At 37.2% G+C, this 26,065-nt stretch overlaps 4 protein-coding genes across 5 annotated transcripts in view; 2 read left to right on the forward strand and 2 right to left on the reverse strand.

Moving 5' to 3' along the window:
- Positions 1–43: 43 nt before the first annotated feature.
- On the forward strand, positions 44–3,706 carry LOC106652929 (putative ankyrin repeat protein RF_0381). Its single transcript, XM_023459235.1, has 2 exons — positions 44–687; positions 958–3,706. Exons 1-2 carry the CDS (start codon positions 312–314, stop codon positions 3,141–3,143), a joined length of 2,562 nt encoding a protein of 853 aa, XP_023315003.1. The 5' UTR covers positions 44–311; the 3' UTR covers positions 3,144–3,706.
- A 44-nt stretch (positions 3,707–3,750) lies between these two features.
- On the reverse strand, positions 3,751–6,670 carry LOC106652930 (cleft lip and palate transmembrane protein 1-like protein). The gene is made up of 8 exons (XM_014372110.2): positions 5,771–6,670; positions 5,562–5,676; positions 5,268–5,491; positions 4,907–5,192; positions 4,653–4,841; positions 4,378–4,583; positions 4,044–4,295; positions 3,751–3,970 (listed from the first exon to the last, which is right to left on the reverse strand). The coding sequence occupies exons 1-8, from the start codon at positions 6,022–6,024 to the stop codon at positions 3,877–3,879; spliced, it is 1,620 nt and encodes a 539-aa protein (XP_014227596.1). The 5' UTR covers positions 6,025–6,670; the 3' UTR covers positions 3,751–3,876.
- A 10-nt stretch (positions 6,671–6,680) lies between these two features.
- On the reverse strand, positions 6,681–12,535 carry LOC106652928 (leucine-rich PPR motif-containing protein, mitochondrial-like). The gene is made up of 20 exons (XM_014372107.2): positions 12,050–12,535; positions 11,802–11,974; positions 11,605–11,727; positions 11,272–11,539; positions 10,974–11,205; positions 10,719–10,907; positions 10,432–10,645; positions 10,146–10,358; positions 9,823–10,064; positions 9,542–9,739; positions 9,327–9,461; positions 9,065–9,260; positions 8,810–9,008; positions 8,513–8,744; positions 8,291–8,447; positions 8,017–8,212; positions 7,739–7,952; positions 7,462–7,651; positions 7,109–7,387; positions 6,681–7,037 (listed from the first exon to the last, which is right to left on the reverse strand). The coding sequence occupies exons 1-20, from the start codon at positions 12,187–12,189 to the stop codon at positions 6,862–6,864; spliced, it is 3,966 nt and encodes a 1,321-aa protein (XP_014227593.1). The 5' UTR covers positions 12,190–12,535; the 3' UTR covers positions 6,681–6,861.
- Positions 12,536–14,284: 1,749 nt separating this feature from the next.
- The window catches only part of LOC106652791 (serine-rich adhesin for platelets-like), a 49,297-nt gene continuing 37,516 nt past the window's right edge, over positions 14,285–26,065 (forward strand). For both annotated transcript variants that reach the window (XM_023459230.1, XM_023459231.1), the window contains exon 1: positions 14,285–14,647. The gene's annotated coding sequence lies outside the window, so the exon portion shown is untranslated. The remainder of the gene's footprint in view (positions 14,648–26,065) is intronic.

Here is a 26,065-nt window from a genome sequence, read left to right on the forward strand (position 1 = left end):
TGCAGAGTGCGCCGTACATCCGAAAAATCGTCAACACGTCTGTAATGTAAATAAATCCAAACTGTCTGGTCGTGTCAGAGCCAGTGAAATGTTGCGTTCGTATAAAGATCAAGTTTTTCGAGGACATTTCCAACGCTAGTCATAAAATCGTTGGTTATTTCAACATTTTCCTAAATATTTAACAATAATCAAGTGTATTCAATAGTTGTTAATCGCGTTGATATAGATTTATAAAGTGTCATTCGTATTATCGATCATCGTTTACTCTTAAACTTTAATGACGAGTGGAGCATTAAAATTATCAATAAACAATGTTTTCTCTTATGAGTGTGGCAGTTAGCAATAATAAGCACGAAAATGACGAACTTTACAGTGCTATTGCAAACAAAAACGAACAAAAAGTTGCATTTCTGCTGAGCCAAAACATATTCGATGTGAATAGATTGATTGGAAGAAGTGAACAAATTGAAATTATAAGAAGAGAAACTAGTCAGAGAATAAATCGCATGGATAAACTTGAAGATCTTGATGAACATCTCAGAGAAACTTTATTCGATAAAATCTATTCCAATCTCAATTATCCTGTGGGAGAGACATACTTACATGTAGCAATAAAGTGTCAAGCAGTTAAAATAATTGAAATTCTTGTAAAACATGGAGCTAAAACAACAGCTAGGAATTGCACAGGTGAAACAGTTTTTCAACGAGCTTTTAAAACTTTTGATAGGTCCATCATTAAGTATCTTGTTCCATTCATGGATGTCAATGATGGAGATCTATATGGTAGAATGCCTCTTCATTACGCTGTTCATTTTGGAGATTTAGAAATAGTTAAAATGTTACTGCAACAAGGTGCAAATCCAAATAAACCAAATTCCATAAATTCCACTCCATTTCATATTGCAGTTAAAAAAGACAAATTACAAATAGCTGAATTAATGCTAAATTTTAATGCAGATCCAAACTTGGTAACTCATAAAGGTAGTAGACCACTGCACTTAGCCATTCGCAATGATTCACATCTCATGGTCCAACTATTGCTTCAGCATGGCGCCGATGTCCATGCTGAATGTTCAGAAGAGCGCCTTTTACGACCTATTCATATGGCAGTACACAAGGGTAACTTTCAATTAGTGGTTACTTTAGTTCAAAATGGTGCGGATGTTAACCACTGTACACAACTAGATGAAACTCCTTTAAATATTGCTGTTGCTTTTGAACACGAAGCTATCGCTAAATTTCTTGTTAAAAAAGGAGCAAATGTTCATAATGAAAAAGACGATCAGATGTTGCTTCATATGGCTGTGAAAGTACGCAATGCAAGAATAGTAAAACTTTTATTGGAAAATGAAGTAAATGTAAATATTTTCTCCGATGCAGATGGATGGACTCCATTACATTGTGCTGTAAGTGAAAGAGATCATGAAATTGTAGATATGTTGATAAATTGTCGCGCACTGGTAGATCAAAAAGAGCTTTATGGTTCCCAAGACACAACTTTAATCATGGCTTGTAACACCGGTGATATAAGAATAGTTCGAAGTATACTGAGAGGTAGGCCAAATATCGACGCATACAATTTATGGCACCAAACTGCTCTTTATTTAGCCGCTGCAAGAGGAATGAAAGACATAGTCACAGAGCTCCTGAGGTGCAATCCCAACCCGGTGATAAATCAAGAAGCTCTATCGTACGCCATACAAGGCTGCTCGGCGAACCATCAGGAAATCGTCAATATATTATTGGACCACGGCTATTCCTTGGATTCTCTCAATTTGAACGACCACTTCGAAAACTCGCGACTGATCCGAACCGTTCGAGACGCGACCAAAAACGGCTACAGCAACGTCCTGCGCTGGCTGCTGCTCAGAGCCGTGCACCCGGACATGCACCTGTACGACCAGTCGGGCAACAAGCTGGTGCACTACGCAGTGCCGCATCCGGACTGCATGAGGTTGCTGATCGAGTACGGTGCCGACGTGCGAGCGCTCAACAACGACGGCCAGAGCCCCATGATACTGGCCGTGTACCAGTGCGCCGCCGAGACGGTGGAGCTGCTGTGCGACGCAGGCGGAGTCGACGTGTCCCACGACACCGACCTGTTCTTCTGCGTCATCAGGAAGAATCACCCGAGGATGTTCGAGACGGTGGCGAGGCGCTACCGGCGCAACCTCCTCTACAGGGACGAGTACAGCACCACGGCTCTGCACCTGGCAGCCTGGATCGGCAACGAGCACTTCGTGCGCACCATCCTCGACATGATCGACGCTCAAAGTGAGCACGAACGCGAGGTCGAGATGGCCGCGGAACCACTGCACCCGGAGCTCGAGTACATAACGCCTCTGCACTGCGCTGCCTTCACCGATCGTCCGACAATCGTGCGTATGCTCATGGATCGCGGCCACAGCGCCGACGTCTCGGACGGCACTCACAACGCGTTGCATCTGGCCTGCCTCTACGGCAGGATCGAGGTCGTGCACGCGATACTGGACTACGAGTTCGACGTGACGGCCCGCGACGCCGAGGATCGTACCCTCTTCGATCTCGGACTCGTCGGCGAAAAAACCAGCCTGCCCTATCCGTATCGTTATCAGCTCTTCGCCAAGGAGCACATGCTGTGCATCCCCGCGAGAATAGAGAGATGCAGCGCGAACTTCCAATGCACGGTTTACGAGCTGCTGGTGAGGCACCTGGTGATACTGCAGTATCGCCATCCTGAACTCGAGGAGCATCAGTTTTACGGCGCCGACCGCAACATGTTCGTGGATTGCTACGAGCAGAGCGTCGAGCAGCTCTGCGAGATGCAGAGCGTGCGCGTGCACGATCGCAGCCTGCAGGATCTCGTCGTGGCGCGTCGCGGCACGCTCATGAGATACTGCCTGAATCCTGCGCTGAGGCAGGCCTACCGCGAGCTGATCGCCCGCGACGGATTGGCCACGTTCAACGGTTACGACTGCATAACGATCAAGAAGATGGACATCGCCTTGCGAAGAGCGGAGCTCTACATGAGGGGTAGACTGTTGTTGCACGAGATCTTTCCGGCGGATGTTCCGGCCGAAATCGTGGGTCACCTCACGTCGTATTTCAAAGATCACGAATTACAAGCTCTTATCGAGAGAGACGAAGCCGAACGGCTACGATAATTTGTTCGTTTTATTCGCTCGACCCTGAACAATTGCAGTATTATATCGAGATTAGATTTAATTACGAGTGAGATTTGAAAATATTAAAATCGTCCTTAGTATCGAATTGTGATAAATTGAAGAAATTCAAATGTTTCAGCCATTTATGATGAGCATGACTAATTAAAGTGAGCGAATTACTTGCAATTTCTTTTAATCAAATCAAATTGTAAATAGAAAACAAGAGTCATATAAAAATATGTTTTGTAAAATTTAAATAATTCTTATATAATTAGAGAGAAATATATTATATTTACATGTAAATTTATGTACTTTTATGTACGTATTGTATTACAAGAATCGTCATTGACTTTCTTGGAATAATTGTTCAAGATAAAAACAATGCTGTGAATATTTGAAAAACTGGATCTTGTCAAATGTTGTTTTACATGCAATAACTGTATTTAATGAGCTGTGAAAATGTATACTTATTTTTAATGAAATTTAAACTTTTTCTCAAAGTTGAAAATGATCATTTGTACATAAATCTGCGAATGCATATTTGCAGACCCATGATAGAAGAAAAATATTGTGAATGAAATAAATGACTATTTTACTATAATAATCAGTCCTTTATTATTTCTGTATTTAAATTAAGCCAAACATTCACAAAATTGTAATGGAACTTTTTATTTTAATCTGTACTTATTTTTGCTTATCAAGTAATTGATGAAAATTAACCATAGTATTGTTATTAGCTCTTTTTCTTATCTGAATCATCATTTGTTATTGAAATGTCTTGTTCAAATGTACCAGAATCAATACGATTCTTATCTACCGGATACAACCTATGAAAAAATTTTTTTTTGAAAATTAATTTTGCCAAAAAAATATTCATGTCAAGGAAAAAATAATACTAACCAACGCTGGTACAGATATATAAGGAACACTGCATCATCTCTAAAACAAGCTACTCGATGCGCAGTAGGCATTGTTATAATAAATGCAAAAATATCATCAATGAATGTATTGAATGCTTTGTACATAAATGATCTCCATGGAAGATGTGCAACAGATTTCAATTTATAATTAACAAATAATTGTGGAAGCATAAAAAGAAATCCAAAAGCATAGACTCCATTAACAAGGGATTTCACACACCAAGAGTACCAGCTGTAAAATTGATATCGATTATTTCAATACATGCTTTAGTCTTATCTTTAGATAACTAGAACGCTAGATTGTTATTTCATACCTTCTGTGGGGTACATAAAGAAGAGAATATACAGCACCAAAAATTAAAATTGGATATAATAAATAGCTAAGATATTTCATACTCTCAGCATCAAATTGTCTAGTTTTGGCTTCTGCTGTAGAACACTTGGATAAATTAAACTTTATTTTAGGGAATTGTGAATTCCAAATTATATCAGCCCGTAAAATTTTCTTAGTTTTCCATAGCTTAAAATAATATGACACATTAAAAATTGAAAAGTATTTTCTATTAAAAATCATAATCAATTGATATACTTCTATCAAAGCTCCAATTCCAGAAGGTACTAGTACGAGTAAAGAAGATCCTTCATCTAGTAGATAAAAAAATATCACAGATTGACTAAAACTTCGCCACAGTACAGTTTGAGTACTCAGCCCTTCGAGATTATTTCTATTTTTCCAAAAGTTGATATCATTTTTTATAGCAAGAAAATCGAATAATATCTAGAAAAAATAAAATGCTGTTAAATAGAATTTTTCTTTAATAAAAAAATTAAAATTGCACTAACATGAATTGCGGATATAAAAACAGTTCCAGCTAGAAGATATAAGTTAGTGTCTGCAAATATGCCTTTAACTTCATCTATATCTTTATCAGTGAAACCCAATTCTTTAAAACCTTGCATAGCTGCTTCAATATGTAAAATCAATCTTAGTTTACCAAGAGAAATAGGTGAGTGTGATACTGTGAGATTGGCACTGCGTGTCTTTGCAGTTATCTTAATTAAATCTCTGTATCGAGTATACAAAAAATTGTAGTTTATAATAGGTAAAAATTTATTTTCTGGAGTCACTCTGTAAAAAGAAAATTTTCGATTACATTTTAAAAAATTTTTTTCACTCTTAAGAAAATTATATAAAAATTCATACCTCAAATTGTTTAATAGTTCCATAGGTGCATTATTTAATGGTAACTCAATATCATCAGTCATTACTGTAAAAGTAACTTTACTCCTTAAATGCAATACTGGTTTGTGAACATATTTTTGTTTTTTAAGAGCATTATCAGTCTCCTCGCCCAGCAAATTAAATGTTTCAGCTTTGGGTATAGCATAATCAGTTAATTTTATGAGTGTGTATATGGATCGAAAATCCTAAAAAAAAATAATAAAAGAGTTTTCTTTTATTACAATAAAGAAACCAATATGATGAAACAAATCAAACCTCTTTAAAATCCATGAATTGCCCTCCTTTGATGAATGATTGCGGAGATACTATTACATGCAAGTATAAAGTACCATTGTTGCGAGTCTTAGCAGGAATGTCGATTACTAATGGACTGTATATAAGAAAAAATTACTGTTAATTAATACTGTATTAAAAAAGAAAAAATTAAATGTATTTTAAGTAAGAGATCTTGAGCTCAAACTTACATATCATGTTCATGCATATAATCAAAATTCATATCCGTATGAATTTTCGTAACTTCTGATCTCAAAGGTCTTCTCATTGTTGATACAAATAAATTCAATTGCAATTTGGGGCGGTCGCTCAAATACGATTTTATACATGTTTCTTTCGATGAACAGGGAAGCGAATTAAAAAGTAGAGATATTGTGTAAATTGCATATGCAACATATGCTATAAAAATCCCCGATAATAGGAAACTAATAGATGGAAAGCGCATTTTGAATTCGCTTTCTATTCGTAAAATCAGCAATACTTAAAAAGCGATAACAGACATTAAACTATTTCCTTTCTTGAACGTAAAAAAATATATCACAGAACATTGTAAAGTTAAGAAAAAAGAATTAATCTATCTTTGCATCAGTAAAAGGTCTCATGCACGGTGAACCGCAATTACTTCCTTCGACACTGTTGAAACAAGTATATTGAATACTTAAAAATATTTATGTCTTTTATGTGCATAGATAGATATGCTGGAAGGCCAAATTTGACATGTGTACACAATCACTTCGTGACACTTGTAATACTCGGCTCCGGCCTCCGGCTACTACGAATGTCAGAGTTGTTATTATTATTTTTGTTTAGGTTTTGTGCATCAAGTCGTATAACGCGTTGAGTGACGAGAAATTACTTTTGTCGAAAAATTTGCGCGGTCCATCGTTTATAATCAAAGGTATACCTTTGAAATTAAAATTTTTACGAGTCTTTTTTACGAGCGATTTTCAAAAAAATTTTTTCATCAGTTTCGTAAATGTATGTTTTTGTTGCTCTTCAGATACTTATGTGGTTTTCATCCTTAACTATGCAACTGTACTTCTCCAATGAAAGTAAAGTATAGGAATTTTATATATTAGTTAAAAAATTAATTTGAGTCCGTAATATCAATGTAAATTTATTTAATAGAATAAAATAAATCTTTTATCTATGAACATTTCAACAATTGACTTATTCCATGTACACAACAAAAATCAAATTATTGAAGTAACAGGTAACAGGACTGATGTATTTACAATTAAAAACTATTTCAATGTATAGTATCAAATGGGTTTTGATCATTTCACTTGATGAGTTCATTATATTGATTTTTATCATTCGTCCAAGGCCATTTCATACCCGATTGCTCAAGACCTTTTTGGAGTTCTGCTAAACTGTACATATCCAATTGAGTCATCTGTACATCATCAAGAGCAAGTTGTAAACATTTGAGACCATACTCATATTTTTTGGAGTCATCTAATGAATAAAATTTACAAATTACTGTAATTTTTTAAACGTTAATATCATAACTATTATATAATACTTACTTGACTTTAAACAAAACCTTATGAGTTTATTATAGTGAGTAGGTTTATCATGTGCTGAAGATTCATTTAAAAGTTCAGCAAGTTTGACAACATCTTTAATACTCTTTGTTTTAAGTAAATATCTTAACACATTCAGCCAAAAAGGAATTGTTGCATTTTTTACATACTTTATCCAAAGCTTTTTGGCTTTGGGATCATTTTGTAAGAAGTAGTATCCCCACAAGCAATGTATAGGACCACTTCTATTTTTCTTTAGAAATTTATAAGCCAACGTTTCAACTGTAAATTAAAAATTTAACCTTCTTAGAAAAAGTATTAAAAATATAACTAAATAATTTTGAATAAAAAGTTACATTGTTGGCAAAGATCTGAATTTTCAAATAAACTGCGAATAGTCGTGTTATAATCCATACTAGAAAATGTTGATTTTGGAAGATCTTGATCGAGCATACTTTCCAAATCCTTCAAGTATAAATTATAAGAACCACATTTCACATGTGCTTGGTTCAAATAATAGCTATAATTGAGTTTCTTTTTCATGTCCTAAATAAATAAAAACGAGTAATTTAACAACATAGTACAAACTTATCCTAAACTCATAATATCATAAAAAAAACATCAGTCACTTACAGCACTAATATAATTTCCTAAGCTTTGAATGCTAGTGGGATCCTTACAGCTTAGCATTTTTTTCAGAATATTATAAACTGCTTCCAATGTTAAATCTTCGTTATAATTCTCTTTCAAATCTTTATACAAATCTATAATTGTCAAAAAGTTCTCTTTTCGCGCAAATTCTTCACATAATGTAGAATAACAGTAAATTCGATGTTCTCCTGGAATACTTGAAATTAAAATATAAAAATTAATTATACTTATTTCAAAGGATTACTGTAATTTTCATTTACCTTTCTAGATATTTTATTGCTTCATGAGGCTGAGAATGTAACAAGCTATAAAAGCGATTTAAAGGTTCACTGTTTCCAATGTGTTTTTGTTTCATTGCTAAATTGAGATATTCATTAAATCTAGTCGAATACATTACATCACCTTCTTGCATTCTTGTCCATAAATCGTAACTTTTCTTCCAATCATTTTTGGAGCCTACGTTGCATAATTACATTTTTAATTAAATGATTAAAATTAAATTAAATTTGAATGCTGTTTAAAACTTTAACTCACAATAACTTTTCACCAATATTAAACATAAATTTTCGACGTCATACTTTAAAGTATTCAGAACATTGAATAATTTTTCCAAACTTTCAATATCTCCTTGTCTATAAAATTTTTCAGCAAACTGAAGAACAACTTCTTCGTAAATGTTCGGACATTTTTCCTGTACATTAAACCAATATGTGTAATTATATAATTTTTTTTAAACAATTTTTTCAAAAAAATTACCTGTATTATGTTCTTGCATTCATCTAAATCGTTATTTTTTAAATAAGCAATAGCCATATAAAATGAAGTCCTCGTTTTTCCGAAAGTAGCGTTACACATTTGTTCTAATTTACTTATTAAATTTTCGTTTTTTTCAGTAATAAGTTTTTGCATTAGACCAACAAGATTAGGAATTAACTTATAAGTTTTATTTATTTGTTCAAATTTCTCAAACGCAGCTGGCCCATCATCTCTTCATGGAAAATAATTTTAAGATGAAAAAATGTAATCATGCATTAGTTTTATGAGTATAATTACCGAGACAGATGTAATTCTATGAATGGATTAAGAATTGAATTTGTCAACTTTGTAATGTGAAGATGTTTTTTCATCAAGTTTAAAAATTCTTCCATTAATTCCTCATCATTGTACTTCAAGGTAGCTTCCAATAATTTAACGCATCCACTTTCTATTGAGTATGCAGGGGTTCTAGAAAACATGATGCATTTTTTTGCATCTAAAGGAAATGGTCAATCATAGTAAGAATTTATAATCACGACTAACTTAGCTTACCTTCAATACTTCCAGCTTCTACTAATTGTGTTGCTAATTTTATTACCAGGCTTGGATTAAATTTGAAGTTTGGAAAATGTAACAATGACTCTTCAAAATAATATTTAGCCTTTTCCAAATTATGTAGACTAGTGTACATATTTATTACGTACTGATATTCATATCCATTAAAACGATATTCCGATACCTTCAAATCCTAATGAAATAAAAATAAACAAGTTTTGCATTATAAAAAATATATTAATTAAATAAAAATACTTACTTCTAAGTATTCCAATGCTTTTGATTCATTCAATGTACGGCTATAATACAGCAATAATTTTCTTTTCATTTCTGTCGCTGATTTCGAATTTGTTATAGAATTAACCTTCATTAAATGTTCTATTTTTCTTATGTCCTGAAATTTTTATTTCATTTTAATTAGTGCATGTAAAAAAGTATATTTTGATTCCTTATAAATGAAAAACAAAATTTTACCGTAATTTTTTTGTAAGAAATAGACCAGGCTCTTTCGAGATTCCTTATATCTATAGGTTTTGGGATTAATTCTCCTGATCCTAGTACTTCTAAAAGTTGTAATACTTCTGGAGTGGCTGAATCACTTAATTTCGCTTTTATAGATTCTGCAGTTTTAGAAGATAAACTTAAGCCTTTGTCAACTAGATTTCTAAATAACTGGATATTATTGGTAATATTTATATATAATTTTAATTTTCGAATTAGTTTTAAGAAAAAAATGAAATAAAATTTATAATTACCACAATAATAACATAACGATTGGAAGTTCCAAAGTATTCTACAGCTTCTTGAATACAAGAATCAAGATAGTGTTGAATCATATATTGTCTCTCGCTATCAGAAATCAATTGACTATCTGATTTTTTCATGCACAAATAATGAAGTATCCACACAAAGGATGGGGCATCTTCTGTGTTTTTGAAAGATTTGAGTAAGTTATGTTTTACCATACTGATTCTGTATGAACTAGAATGATTGCTCACTAAAATTAAATACCTTTATTAAGTTTTCTTGCCATATAAATGTATTTTATAGAGTACAAAAATTAATATTATATACTAACTGAATTGCACTGCTTCTTGAATTTTATCATTGTACAGTAAATGGGATAGTATTGCATTTGAGGCTGTATTTTCATTGACTTGACAGTCAACGAAGAAAGATAATAAATTTTCAGAAGTACCATTTATATGAGGTAAAACATAATTTCTTAATGTAGTAATACCAGGATTTATTTGAAATTCAAAAATCATCTTTTGTAAAACATTCTTTATACCTGAAAATTAAAAATAAATCTAAATTTAATATAAATTGATTTGTAAGTATCAAAATAATTTGAAAAATGTTACCAGTTTCATCTTTAGCTGCACCATAAGCATCAAATATTGAATAAAAATAAGATTCTCTAACAAAACCACCTAATGACTTCCAAGCTTTCATAAGTGCTATTGTTGAATCAAACATTTCACGAGCAAATGTTTTTTGTATAGCCATCATAAAAGCTTTTGGATTATATCCTTCATTTGTCAATCTTTCTACATACTCAATACACTTTTCAATTGGCTGAAAAAATTTTTATTTCAAAATAAAAAAAAAGATTTAAAATGTCAATTGTATAAAATATCAATTATCATACCACTTTAAATTGTATAAGCATTTGGATAAAATAATTTCCAGATAAAGAGTAAAAATCCTTTGTTTGAGTTTGAGGAAGAGTTTGAAATATTTTATACGCTTCATCAATATATTCTTTTCTAATGAGTTTATAAATAATTCTATTGACCTCTTTAACATAATCTGATCCTTTGTTGAGTTGTGCTAGAATCTGCAAATGTAAAAATTATAATATTGTCCTTTCTTGAATAAAAACTTCAACAATCATATTACATACTTCATCAATAAATTCTATGTGTCCATTTGAAGTTAAATGATAAATTACTTCTAAAAGAACTTTGTTGGGAACCCATAAATTTTTTTCTTCGCATTGAGAGAGAATACTTCTCACATTATTTATATCTCCTGTGCGTGCATAACAGTTTAATAAAGTAGCATATGTTGTGATTGTCGGAGTAATATTAGATGAAATCATATTATCCATAATTTTCATTGCAGATTCCATATCGCTGTGAATAATAAAATCTAAAGTATTTTTAAACTTGATAAATTTTGCATTAAAAACAACTGCTTACTTGTTCATAGCGTGTCCATATATCAACGGGCTCAATATACTTTCTGTTATAGGAACATTGTTTCTTTTCACAAAGTCAATTATTTGATTTGCTTCTTTAACTTGTCCGTGGTTGCAAAATTGTGTAATCAATCTCTGAAATGTCACTCTATTTGGTAGGGTGTCAGCTTGTATCATATTTTCCAAAAAATCCAAAGGTGAAAATTCATGATCATTTTCAAGATATAATGTTAATAAAGCATTATAATGAGATACATCTATTGGAGTGCCTGATGAAAGGAAAATTTTATGATTTCTTGTTTTTATATATAAAAGAGTTTCAATAAAAAGTTACCTAATTTATGTAATGTAGACCATATTTCTTCAGCCAGCTGTATTTTGGCTTCTGGAGATTTGTCATCGATCAATTCAGAGCAACATTGTAACAAAAACAAGCCTTGTAGACTAGATAGATTTTCTGAAAGTTATAAATGATGTAATAAATTGTATCAACAGTAAAAATATATCGAGTCAATTTAGTTGTTGAAGTACCACTCTCTTTGGAGTCCTGTAAAATGTCCTGAACGCTCAATTTTTTGATCCTTCCATATTTTTTTAATTCATAATTTAGGTCTTTAAATTTTTTGTCTATCTCGCCATGAACCTCCACAGTTGCATTTTGAGAATTAGTTAGTCTCTGTCCCGCGTACATGTATCTAGATGCACTGTAAATAACGATGTATCGATTGTTTTTTCAAAATAAATTCACATAAAATGTAGAAAAACGTAATTTTCCATACTGGTTCGTGAAGTATCCAACTTTGGATCGTAGCAATACGTTGACCGTCGATGTGCTGTAAACAATTCTCGTTGCGATTCCCGAATTTGAAAATTGATTGGCACGACAGATGCATCCTAACGCACGCAGCAACGTAGACATTTTACATGGGCACTCTCAGCAGTAACGAATGACAATCATCATTTTTCTCCAAAAACGTTCTATTTACAAGCTAACCGCGTTAATAAACAATCGGGCGACATAACCTGGCCGAAACTGGCCTAGAGAATAGATATGTGTCAAAACTACGTCGAGTGTCGGCTGCTAGAAATACGTCGTGAGGTCACGCCGCGCACCCCCGCAACTTTTCACCGATGTCAAATTTAACATGTGTCACACTCGCATTATTCGCATTCGATCACGTTGGTTCGGTAATCATCTCACGACGAGTGATGTCATACATTACGAAGCATCGCAAGATTTTCCGCGCGTGGTATAAAGTATATATTTCTAAGCGCTAAAATCGTACTTGCGAACTGTGCGTTTCGCGTGCAGCTGCTCACCTGTGGGCTGCTCGCATCATCGTGTTGCATAATGTCGTAACACATTAGCGCGCGGCACGCTTATTATATACATTCGAAGTTCAATTACTGACGATTTTTGTGATGATTCGTCGAACTCGAGATGAAGTTTCTTGCTTGTATCGAAAGATACGCATAGTTGCCGGGATTGCGTAAACAAAGTTTAATGAAACTACCAAACGCCTGGAGCCTCGTTAGAAAATCGCATAGAAAAAAGTCGCGAAAGAAGTTAGATATCGTCAAAGGGGGTTCATCTGTGTTCTACACTCGAGTGCAAGCGCAAATACAACAACAACAATGACGACGACGACGAAGCGAGGTCGTCGAACAGTCGTGCGAGTGCTTGAGCCGATTTGAAAAAAGTAGACACGCGCGAAGTAGTATTTTAGTGCGCGCGCGGGAACATCGAATTACGATTAAGCACCTATGTGTATAGCTTTATGTATATATAGCTGTGTGTTAGTGTCAAGTGTGATTCGCGCCTTCGTTGCATCATCGAGGCTTTGCGCAATCGAAATTTGCAGAATCGTCGCGTGCGAATAATATTTAACGATATAATACGGTACGTGTACGCTGGGGTGACAACAAATTTTATTACGAGGTGTATAAATTTATTCGCACACGCTGCGCGCGTGAATTACGGCGATCATCCATGCGAGCCAAGAGGATTTGAAAATATTGCGGTCGTTCGAACGTCGGCGGTTGAAAAACGTCCGATGTAACGTACCGATTTTCGGAGTCGCTCGCTCGTTCGCGCGCGAAAATCGCGACGCGAGCAGACGACATCGCGTGCAGCGTGCTGCAGGCATATTGTGCAGTGCTGCAGGACTCAATGGCGATCTGTTGACCGTTGACGCAATTGTGCGCGCTTATATTGGATCGCCACTGCGATGGTGAACGCCGACGTTTAATCCGTGTGTTCGACGATGGAGATGGACAGATCTCGCACACGAGTGAAAGCACAGGAGGTGCACTGCTCGAGAGAGCAACAAGCAACTATGTGCATCGCACTCTAGCCGCGAAGCTCGAGAGACGAGAGAGTATATAGGGTAAGTTAAAGCTTCAAGTCTGTATTACATGTATAGCGGTTCGTATAGTTGGAAGAGCGCATACGAGTCTCGAACGCGAAGCTCGACGGTTGAACATCGCTCGCAACGTGCATATACATGTATAATAAAACTTTTGCTCCGTATATGTGTGTGTGTGTTTCGGTCGTGCGGGTGGGAGGTAGTAGGTATATAATACACACACACAGACAAGATATCTTCGCGCGCGCTCTTGGGGCTTAGAACGAGCACGAGCTGCCTATATATCATACGTATGCATGCATGCATGTATGTATCGTCGTCGTCGATGCTCGTGCTCCGTGTTTTAGATATATACAACTGCATACACGAGCTGCTGCTGCTGCTGCTCGTGGTTGTCGTTATATAGCGTACATCGCTCGTCGTCGTCGACGGACATACGGCCGAGAGCCGAGCCGAACCGAACCGAACGGAGTGGAGTGGAGTCGAGCGACTCCGCGCGCGCTGCGACTATAGGTAGATATATAGAGACGGGTTTTATTAAAATGCGCTTCAGTCCGTCGCAATCGCTGGTGCCCCGAGCGCGATTACGGCCGCGCTGCCGACCAGCAAGAGCAGCGGTAGCTTTTTTTGTTGCCGTTGTCGTTATTATTACTGTTATTAGAGTGTGCGCTGTGCAGCGATCGAGCAGAGTCGGTGGTGCAGTGCTATACTGTCGCGATGTTTTGGCAGTAAACGCGTGTTCCGTGTGATATAACGAAAAAAAAGACTCAGAAACTCGAGAGTCGACTGATCAATTTTACGGAGTACGACGATTCCGAATCGTTAATTAAAAAAAAAAACACAAGTATATTAAGTATATACAAGTGCGCGATCGCAGCCGAAGTTCGCAGCTTGCAGCAGTAGTGCTGCACACAAGCTTACATTATATAGGCTGTTGCACCGTTTGTTTGTTTGTGTGTGTGTTGTGTATGTGTATGTGTGCGAGGGCTACAAATATAACACGACGTGCAGGTGAGCATATGTATTAAAAAGCACAACACAATTTGCCGCTCGTACGCGGGGGTTCGATATACAAGTGTATTCGATTCGGCACTGCGTTATACCGTATAGGCACCAGCTGTCGTCGTCGACTATAATATATCTATACAATTGTCGCGAACGCTCGGAAAAGTTTATGGACTCGTCGTCTGCATTATTGTCATTTTTCTTTTATTTTTTCGCAATCGACCTCGACTTGCTTTTTTTTTCTTTTTTAACTTTTGCTGCGTGTGCACGACGACGACACGCACCACCGCTGCTGCTGCTGCTGTGTGCAGCAGTGCAACATAACATGCAGCACGAGAGCTGCTGCTGCTGCTGCTGCTTATACGCCATTCGTGCATCGGTTATAGTGCACTACTACTAGGCTCGATTCGTCTCTGCCAGAGCATATAATAAATATTCCTATAAATCGCGCGACTATATAGCGCACATACGTATCTAGACTTGCGCGCTTCGTTGCGAGCGTGTGTCTGTGTGTGTGTGTGTGTGGGCAAGCTCTGCGATCGTCGAGTATGTTATGGCTCTGCGCGATTTCGATCGGACGAACTTCGATGTTTTTCTCATCCATCGACGTTTGACAATCGATCTGTATATTAACCAAATACGCGTATTCTAATTCTCTCGTTATTTCATTTATTCGACAACCTCGCTTATTTCTTCTTCGTCGTCGTCGTATTTTTTTTTTTATCACCGAATATATATGCGAACGAACACGCAGAGAGCCGAGCGAGTACGAGAAAGAGACGGGCATAATATAGAGTTTAATGCGAGCGCGACGTAGTCGACGAGGCTGATAAGAGCTGCTATTACGAATTACCATTGCTGCGACGTGGTGGTGGTGGTGCTAAAGAGGGGGACGCGCACACACAGTATATAACGCGCGTATTATCAGAGAGTCGGAGGCAAGCATGAACAGCAGCGACTATAATGGCGAAGTAGCACCACAGTAGCAATATTATCATTCGACTTTAGAATTTGAACATGCGTGGTTATAACGAGTTACCGATTTTCGGTACAGATCGGTATGTATAGCAAAAAGCCTACGTACCTATGGAATGGAGCAGCTGCTGTGCTCGCTCAACGGCCAAAGCAAAGCTCGCAAGCTCGCAAGCTCTCGTTCGTATCATTTCGTATTGCTGGCTTATTTAGACATGGAATAGCGCGCGCTTTCCTTCTCTCTACCGGTGATACGAGTTGTGTCGCGCGCGTTTCATCGATGCCTGCTGTATACACGTATACCGGCAGACGAGACTTGGTATCTTTTGTTTATGAAAATCGCTTCTCACTGTAATACGTATCGTGCGTGTACATAATGTGGTATACTCTGCGAATATTTGACGCAATATGTATATGTACGGGTGTATGTATATGTGTACATCGAGACAGTCCGGCAGCTAGCTATAGGTAGCTACTGTTGTTGCTGCTGCCGCTAAATTCCCCCACGACGTATCTCTCTCTCTCTCTCTCTTTCCAATCGTTGAGCTTAAAGACGCGCTTAACTATATAACACATACGTAAATATGTTGATTAGCCAAGCTAACGCTGCTGCTTCTTCTGCTTCTGCCTAGACTTATTTACATTTTCGAATGTACGATTTTATTGTATACCAGCTAAATTTTACAATTAAGCAGCGTGAACGAATACCTTGATTCGATCCGGCCTTAAGATAATATACCGCGAGGAGATCGACGATACGCGCGTATCGGTATATAGCAATATGTACATCGTCGTTCTCTCGCATATACATAATAATATTCAACGAGTGCCTATAATGTACTCTCGAGCTATATACAAGCGCGCATAGGTATAGATAATCGATATGTGCTATATACATTATACCATACACAAATGCTAGTCTCTGCTCTGTACATGTACATACACGGTTAAATACGCTCGCGAAGCAACACGTGCAGGAGCACATAAGAAATGCGTATGTAGAGCTTATATTTTCGCTCTCTCTCTCTCTCGCCGCGCAAGAGAGCTTAGCTCTGTTTTTTCCCCAACGCATACCCCTTGCATACAGCATAAGTATATCTATTTTATATAAGCGCGAGAGGTGTACGCGCACAGTGCACGAGGCAGACGTGTATACACACATGCAGGCAGGCAGGCCGAGACCGAGGAACAACGTATATCCAACAACGTACTTCGCGCGATCGGTGCCTATATATACGACACGAGCAGTTTCAGTTATTTGTAAGGAAAAGAAAACAACAGGAGACGAGATGATAAAAAAAAGTCAGCCAGATCGTGAAGCGCGCATATATACATTCTGTATATATGCGCGTGGCCTTGGTGCGAGTGTACAGCAGTGTGTACACAGGTATAGATGCGCGACTCGCTCGATTCGATGTTTCGGTAATAGGAAGATAATGACCTGGGTCGCGCCAAACCGACACGGAGCAGCTTTTACATATATATGTATGTATACATTTCAACGAGCCCGCTGCTGCTTCGCTGTATCTGCATACCGACTGATTATACGCGCGTCGATGAGACGAGAAAACGTCTCTTGCTTGAATTTCGCTCTCGCTAACTCGCGTGCGATATAATACGAGCGAGAGAGAAAGAGAGAAGTACACCTGTGAATGCTACATCAATTCGCGCTTGAAAAACCATATCGCGCGCGTGTATACTTATAGTTGAATTATAAATGCACACACGTGCGTACACGCGTACGTAAGCCACGCTGGCGAATCCTTGCACGAAGAGATAAAAAGAGAGTAGATGCGCTGCGTACTGCACAAGAGATGAATAATATGAGATGAATTCGAGCGGAAGATAGACGAATTAATGGGAAATTCGGAACGCGAACTACTGCGATAATATATTATAACTACGGCAATGGTATATTTTATCTGGATTCACGCATACACTCATTAATAGGGCAATACAAATGATTTCGCGCACGTGTAGCAGCTCGCGTCGAAAAAAAAACAAACTTTACACGCGCGCGCAATTTTGCATTGTGTACAGCTTTGATATAAAACATTATGCGCCCAAGTGTGTGCATTATTCACGTACGTAGTATCTAAAACCCGCGAGTAAGTGCGTGTTTAGCCGGCAGGCTGTGTAATTGGCAACATCGCTGAAAAAGCTGAACTCTACGATGCTTTGTTTACCTGTGGCCCAGCGAGCATCTGGGCAAGCGAGAGATGAATACAATATCATATAATTTACGCCGGATACTATACCTGCGCGCGTTAATTTGCGCTCCCGCGCTGTGTCCGCGGCGAGCTGTGTTCTCGATGATATCCGGTTAGCCGGCGACCATAACGCGAATTCACTTGAGCTGCATGCTATAGACTTTTTTTTTCATCGTGTGAGCTGCTAGATTTTCTTTCCGCGTACTTACGTCTGCGTCTGTGGCTCGTGCACGCCTGCGTATGTACAAGACGACGACAGTTGCTTCTATGCTAATGGTTATTAGGTTTTCATGCATGTCAAAGGAAGAAAAAAGCAAGTTATCGCGTAGACGAAAGAACAAAAACATTTCTCGGATCCGCGTTAAAGAATCGCTAATACATTATTCAATCAATAAAAAAATTAAAACTGTTTTTATGCTGTGAGAAGGTTCATTTGTAAATTTAAACAATTTTTAAATCTTAAATGTCATAAACACATTTTTTAACCCCCGAAATTGATACGATCATTAAAAATGAAGTCTGGCTCTACCACATCGATCACTGGAGGGGGTTGGTTCCACACATGGTTGAATCCGTATAGTAATCCTTTATCATAAAAATTCCGTACAGTAGCTCTTTTAATTTACCTTTCTCGCAATCTGGTAATGGTCTTTTCTCCCGGACATTGTTTAAGAACTTTTTACATTGTTCTGCTTTTTCTGGAGCGTTATCTACCACGTATTTCAATATATCTTGATATTCTTTTCTTTCTGATTGCCATTTAAATCGTTCTGTCAAATTTTCCAGAAGTTTTGTGTATTTCATGTAATCAAATAAGATTTGGTCACCAATTTTCGCGTCACATAGAGTGATAATCCCCACCGTTATTGTAGTATAACTAGAAAAATTGACTTGTTCTTCCTGTAATTTTATTAATGCCTGGAAAGTTTCTTTATCGTCTGCTACATATGTGACTAATATTTCATCATTTAAACCCTGATTTGAGTTTTCATCAAGCTTTTGCTTTTTTTGAGCTGGTTGATGAAGTTCAAATGCTGCTTTTATCTCTTTCTGTGAAACTTCTGGAAATAGTTCTTGTAATTCTTCTTCTGATTCAGCAACCATCTCATGAACTTTCATTCTTTCCTTTTTATTTAATGTCGAAAGTTTTCGCTTTCTTGCTGTACATAAACACTCATCGATAACCAAGTAATTAATAATCAGAGATACCAATGAGGATGATGGATTTTGAATTTTAGAGAATGGACCTGGTTGTCCCAAGAAACTTAATAGTTTTAGTTTTTCTGTTAACTCAACACCATCAGAATGAGTAACTATTAAACCAAACACATGAACTTCTATTTTGTCATATTTGTTGTTATCATCGTCTGAATATTGTCCTGTAAGTGTCTTGAGCTGTCCTGTTACACACACATTTATAATTTTGACGTAGAGAAAACTACAGTAAAAACATGAGTCTATTTTTTTAATTTTTCAGTTACACAAGAAAAAATTGAAAACATTAACGTGTTTCTTCGCAGTAATTTTCTATATGTCGAAGTCACCCCTTTAAAAGTAATTCTTCTTATTCTTCTGTCTCTCTTACAAAAATTGTCCAATCTCATAGTAAAGAGTGCTCTTACCAACAGTGACTAAAGTCAGCTAAGTTTTTCAAATTTACTTTTTACGCAAAAGTGGCCAAATTATTCGAATTTACTCACATATTACGTAAGAAAAAAAATATTGAAATAAAAAATGTTTGGTACCTTAAGATTCGTTCAGAACTACAGTTCTTTGGTTTTTAATATGGTGAATTTATTTAAGAATTGTTGTTTTAACAAAGCATTATACTTTTTAATTGTGTTATTTAAAAAAAACTTTAATAAAAGCTTTTATTGCGTGTATGTTGATTAATAAAATTGAATTATGAATTTACTGTTGCAAATTTATACGTAATACGTTTTTTCTTTTATCAACCCTATTATTTCTTTCCTATATTATCTCTTCAAATTTGTATTCACAATTTACACATTTTTTACATATAAAGTACTCATTGTGTACACATAATTTGAACATTTTGTGTCCATAAATTTGCTTTCATTTTGTATGCATAATGTTCACATTATGTATCGTTTAAACATTCATAATTGCTGTCATAAACTGTTTAAAAAATGAATACTTAATGTATACATAATGTATACTTTCGAAACACTTAATGTACTCTTAAACATTTGCTGAATACATTATGAATACATATTTCATGCATTTTGCCGTCTGGGTAACATACCCTCAATGTGTGCTGTACATAGCAACAGATCGGCACTTGCTTATCTCGGAGTGAAATTTTTGCTCCATGTCTTGGTAAATTCGATGAATTACATCGTTCGAAGTGATTTTATGCGCGTGTAGCCGGATACTATACCTGCACGCGTTAATCTGCGCTCCGCTGTGTCTGCGGCGAGCTGTGTTCTCGATGATTTCTTTCTATATACTGATGTGTGTATTGTAGTGAGCTGTGTCGCCGCTAGGTGGCACAGAGCGAAAGTGTTGTTAACGCGAATGAGTTGATCAAGTGTGTGAGTTAAATAGAGCTAAGGAAGCTTGCGATTTCACACAAGATCAAGTTGCAAAGTTCATGCTGATGAGAGAGTTTACCAGTGGACGCATGTTTACGTCCACATGTCTGTCCCAACCTCTAATCAATAGAAACGACCCCTCGCGAGCCAGATCGCGCATAATACCCCACATGTCGCATCCTAGTGCCTTTTTGTCACCTAGTCCTGCTTCATCACATTTCTCCCCCAAGAACGACCATTGCCGAATGACAAGATTGGACGCCGTTAAGTCTTCGATACCATTCAAGACCTTAACTATCTCCAATCTGCAGTCCATCGACGTTCGACTTTTATCGAGCCAGTTAGATAGCTGAACAATGTGCCCTTCGCTGCTCTTCCTTTCTTCCGAGCTTTTACCTTCGTAGGCAAATTTGTCGGTCAATTAAAGGTTTATTTGGAAATTTAAACAATTTTTAAATCTTTAATGTCATAAACATATTTTTTAATCCCCGAAATTTATAAGAAAATTTTGTAACCCCCGAAATTGATAAGATCATTGAAAATGAAGTCTCTACCTCATCGATCACTGGAGGGGGTTGGGTCCACACATGGTTGAAGTTGTACGATGCTCCTTTGCCATAAAAATGGGCTGCTACAATTTCAGCCAATTTACGCTCACATATTTCTTTATATGTGCCTAGTTGGTTGGTTTCCTCGCTGCATGCGAACACATAAAATTCTCGATAACTTAGAAGTTTGAAAGCCTCATCTGAGTCTAGTTTAACGAGCTCCCAAAGATTCGTTCCGAGAGTAACTTCTATCATTTCAGCTTGCGTCTTGAACTCTTCGCCATCGAACAAATTTTCTTGCGTTTGTGGCGGATTATCAAACTGCGCCTTTAAATGCAATATTATTGATATTCGCCGCGCCATTGTCTTGTCAATTGGACACTTTTTTAATTTCAACCTATGGGCAATCCATAGAAATCCAATAGCAAATTTTAGTGGTTTATCTACTGGTGCTGGCTGTTGTTCTTCCATACGTATCAAACAATCATTGAAATTGAAAACGTCATTAGTGATTTCTTCAACATTTTCAACATCTCTTTACGTACTTACACAGCACCAAGTCGCTTCTATTTTAAGATATTAATTTTTTTCACGGCGATTCGCTTTATGCGATCGTTTTTTCATTTATTCGAGGCGATATCCTGGCAAACGTCGGAAAAATGGAGACACCCAATTTTACCACGCGATTTTCACGTATCTGTTTGTTTAAATCGATTTTTTTAAACAAATAGGCATAATATTAAAGTTTAGACTTGAAACTATATTTTTTAGGTACTTTGAGCCACTCGAAAGAGAAAATTACTTTTGGTACTTTACTCTAAAATGCATATTTCCCGAGTTAAAAGCGATTCAAAGTACAAAAAACCGTTAATTTTACAATTTAACTGGTGCAGATACGGTTTTTTACCAAAACTCGTTACAGCAATGCCTTCGGCTCGTGCTATAATCCCTCTTTTTTCTAAAAAACCATACACCCATTAAGAAGTATACTATTCCGAGCTGGTCAAAGTTTTTATTAATCTTTGAACACTTCTCTATCAAGTCACATTTTTTTTAGAGCTTTTAGTAATAAAGCAATTTTACCACGCAATTAACTATATGAGCTCTTTCCCAGCGTACAACATTGCCATGTCATTACCATTGACAACTTGATAAAGGGATGTTCAAAAATTAATAAAAACCCTCTGGTCAAATCGAAAACACTGTTTTTTTATGTTGTTACACACGATTGAAAATTGCAAAGTTAGCGCTTTTTTTTACTTTTAATCACTTTTAACTCGGATAATATACATTTTAGAGAAAATTTCCAGAAAATATAGTTTCAAGCCTAAATTTTTATATTAATCCTATTTGTTTGAAAAATTGATTAAAGCAAATTGGTGCGTGAAAGTCATGTAACAAAATTAAGTTCACCATTGCAGGCGTACTTACGAAGGGAATGGTGAAAAAATGGTCCAGTACTTTATTTTTTCGACGTTTGCGAGAATATCGCCACGACTAATATCTATTTGTGTGCGCGGAGTCGTAACGTACGTTATACTGACTATCTTCAGAAAATAAATGCGTGGGCGGAAGTGAAAAAAGTATACAAGGGACAGCTGATTCGACTGATCAACTCGCGCAAGCATACTATATATTATATTACGCGCGTAAATGAGTTTTTGTTCAAAATATGTAAAAGTCAGAATCCATTTGAAAAGTTTTTGAACGACAAATAAAAGTTATATATATTTTGCGCTGGTGCATAATTAAATTATAGAATTTTCGATCTTCATCGAATTTTTTAAATTCATTTGCGATTGTGATTAAAACATACACATGATGAGAATTAGTTGGTGTGTATAGAATAGAAATGTGACACTGTAATAAATGATACGCTGAGGTACTACAGAGTTGCATTATTTTCAATAATCCGATCAAAAGTTCTAATATTAAAAAAGATTTCAAAAAGATTAATTTTCCTGAAAAATAGATTCGAACTGTCGGCACACTCGTCAAGTGAAAAGAATGTTTTTATCACAGCGTGTGGGAAATAAAAACTTCCCGCAACTTGTGATAAAAATAATGTACTATTTTGCGATTCTGCAACCAAAAAAGCGTTTTCTTTTTTTAATAATCGCTCATATAAATGTATTGTTTCTGCCAAGTTAAATACACACATATACAACTAATAATCATAAAAACGATGCCGATAATGATGATGGTGTTTGCTGGCTCGCGCTGGCACGTTTTCATTTATATATTCATATTCATACGTAGTTATACGTGAATCATCGCTTAAGATAAAAAAAAAATAATTTTTCTTAATGGAGTTTACGAGCAGCAAAAGATCGATACTAGAAAAAAGAGTAAGCGACGAAGCCGATCCGACGTCTCAATTGTACGCATATAGTTTCGCTCCGGCTTTTTGTTACGCGCGGCACAAATTAAATTAGCATGAATTTCGTATTATAAGAGGAAGAGCGAGAGAGATATTATCGAAATGTCAATATTACAAAATATATACAACGAGCTTTGGAGCAATAATACAACCGACTCGGTTATCAATTAGTAATTCTATTAATTAACTCTCTCTCTCTATCTATCTATCTATTAATTTTTCTCTTGCTGTTCGATCGTCGTAAGTTTACCAAAGAGGTCGATGATTTTTGCCGCATCTGTACTACAGATACACACGCGCATGCACGATTATTCGTTTTTTTTTGTCTCCCTCTTACTTCATTGCGTCGTTGCGCAATAGAGCTGTAATCCCGAAAAAAAAAAGTTTAAAAACTCACGAGTCGGAGCGATCGAGGTGTATATTATTCATCGTGTGTGTGTACGACGACACTAATACATTGTGTACACATAATACCGCAATTATACGAGTTTGTACCTTCGCATATATAATGTTATATCTCCGTGCGGTAAAAAAAGATGCATAGAGAGGAAGGGAGAGAGAGAGGTAGAGGTGACAAAAGGAAGAAAAAAATAAAACGTCAGCGAGCGAGTTAACGACCGGAACTGCGATCGCTAACTGTACGTACGTATGTATATATACGTATGCGTGTGTTTCTACCGTCAAAGTCAAAGTCCACACACGCGCGCGCGCGCACGCGTACAATAATATAGAGGATAACAATCGAAATATATCACACATATACACGTATATATATCTAAGGCATCAGTGCACGCGAGTGAATAGCGGAACCACGATGAGTTGCATGGACGCTGTCTATTTTTCTTCTTGCTATAGAGTGTGTGTGTGTGTGTGTGTGTGTGTGTGTGTGTACGAATGTAAGGTACAAGATAGGTGTTCGGTAGCGAGACGAGACACACGAGTTGCCGTGCAAGAGCGACAAAACAAAAAAAAAGAAAAAAAAAAGAAAAACTTGGCTCGAGGAATGACAGTCGTCGTCGTCGTCGTGCGGTATAGAGCGCGCGATTACGAATGCACAGCCGCAGACTACGACTGCATGAGCAGTATGCAGCAGTATATATGAGCAGTGGCTCTCCGGTAATATATATGCAGCCAGTTGCGACGGTGGCACACATATATATATATATTTTTTTTGTTCAATTCTGAGCGCAGTCAAAGCGACATAAGAGCAAGAGAGAGAGAGAGAGAGAGAGAGAGTTGCAGCGGCGCGTGCATAACGATTGAAAGAGAAGCAAAAATAATCGCCGATTGAGAATTTCACCGGCGAATTTGCGACCAATTTGTATATATATATATCATTACGAGCGCCGGTGTACATCGCTTAATAACGATCAGCGAGCGATTTTCTCGCGGAGATGCGGCCTCGGCTCGCCGCGCGAGAAAGCGCGTATTAGCCCTTATGCGCGCGTATGCATAAATTGAACGGGAATCACACAGTTTCGACATGAATCGCGCTCGGCTACGTTATACCTACTCCCCCTCCGCTCACGAAAATGTGCGTGCGTATATGTATGTTGCGCCGAAGAAGAAGCGCGCATGAGTACGAGGCAACGCACGTTGAACACACAGTCGGTTGGTCCGCGTGGTGGCTTTATATTGTCGCGCGCCGCCGCCGCGCTTATCCCTTATGTATTTTTGTGGGTCAAACTCCACTCGGTGCGCGGCATGTACATATAATAATCGCGGCGAACGACGTTTTGCGTTTCGATGCGCGTATTATATACCGTGTCTCGAAAGCTCGCGCGACCCGAAATCGACGCGCGTATCATCGTCGTCGTCGTCGTCGTATAAGCGCTTTTATCGGACGTATATACGAGACGCTTTTTTTTCTAAATTCGCGCGCAGCTGCGCTAAATTATCGCTCGATCATCGTGCCACGTGATTATTATTATTATTATTATTATTTTTCGCTTCGCTCATTGCTTCTCGAGCTCGATTTCACCGCTGTCGTTACGCGGCCGCGCAGTTTCTTACAGGGCCCCCTCTATACATATAGTAGCACCGTTGAAAAATCGTCAAAGTCAATCAGGCTGTATAAACGGGGGCCTTCACGGATAAAGCGCGATTTTCACTCGATATACACGGACCGATCGATCGTTCGATCGATCGATCGCATCGTGTGATCCTGCACACGATATAGCGGATCGATGCGGTCTATTATGGATACAGCGGCAATTGGCAATTTTCACCTTATATAGGCGAGGATAATAATAATTGTCGTCGTCGTCGTCGTCGTCGTCGTCGTGGCTCTATATATAGACTTATGTATACACAGGCGCGAGTGCACCGTGTTTTCGATTGACTCTCTTTTATAGTGTATATAATAGAGGCTGCACTCGGTGCTGCATTTTGTTCGGCTAGCTGCCGCTATAACTGCGCATTTGTTGTTTTTTTTTTTTTTTTTCAACTAGTCAGTCTCTCTCTCTCTCTCTCTCTCTTTCTCTCTCTCGGTCGCGCGTCAGCTATATCGCACATAAACTTTCACGGTGCTGCTCAGTATAGCAAAAAAATTGAGAGAGAGAGAGAAAAAAAGACAGGAGTTCCTCCCAGTAGTAGTAGGCCGCTGCGCAGTGCAGCACCGTGTACGAATTACGCGAATTCTGCTCTCTTTACTCTCGCTCGGCGCACCGACTACATATTATATACAGTATATACGACGGCACTTGATATTTTCTCGCGCGCAAACTTTTCTGCTGCTATGCTAATGTTTGCTTCAGTCA

Source organism: Trichogramma pretiosum, unplaced genomic scaffold (genome assembly GCF_000599845.2).
Source record: "Trichogramma pretiosum strain Unisexual culture from Peru unplaced genomic scaffold, Tpre_2.0 scaffold58, whole genome shotgun sequence".
NCBI lineage: Eukaryota > Metazoa > Arthropoda > Insecta > Hymenoptera > Trichogrammatidae > Trichogramma > Trichogramma pretiosum.

What these genes read in the sequence shown, in the direction of transcription:
- LOC106652928 (XM_014372107.2), bottom strand. Translation starts at nt 12,189, where the DNA reads ATGTCTACGTTGCTGCGTGCGTTAGGATGCATCTGTCGTGCCAATCAA. An exon ending in GTCTACATTACATAAATTAG is followed by an intron (nt 11,540 to 11,604) that starts GTAACTTTTTAT and finishes TCCTTTCATCAG; the next exon opens with GCACTCCAATAGATGTATCT. An exon ending in AAGCATTGGAATACTTAGAA is followed by an intron (nt 9,261 to 9,326) that starts GTAAGTATTTTT and finishes TTATTTCATTAG; the next exon opens with GATTTGAAGGTATCGGAATA.
- LOC106652929 (XM_023459235.1), top strand. Translation starts at nt 312, where the DNA reads ATGTTTTCTCTTATGAGTGTGGCAGTTAGCAATAATAAGCACGAAAAT. An exon ending in AACAGCTAGGAATTGCACAG is followed by an intron (nt 688 to 957) that starts GTGAAACAGTTT and finishes ATTTTAATGCAG; the next exon opens with ATCCAAACTTGGTAACTCAT.
- LOC106652930 (XM_014372110.2), bottom strand. Translation starts at nt 6,024, where the DNA reads ATGCGCTTTCCATCTATTAGTTTCCTATTATCGGGGATTTTTATAGCA. An exon ending in AATTCATGGATTTTAAAGAG is followed by an intron (nt 5,492 to 5,561) that starts GTTTGATTTGTT and finishes ATTTTTTTTTAG; the next exon opens with GATTTTCGATCCATATACAC. An exon ending in GAATTGGAGCTTTGATAGAA is followed by an intron (nt 4,584 to 4,652) that starts GTATATCAATTG and finishes TATTATTTTAAG; the next exon opens with CTATGGAAAACTAAGAAAAT.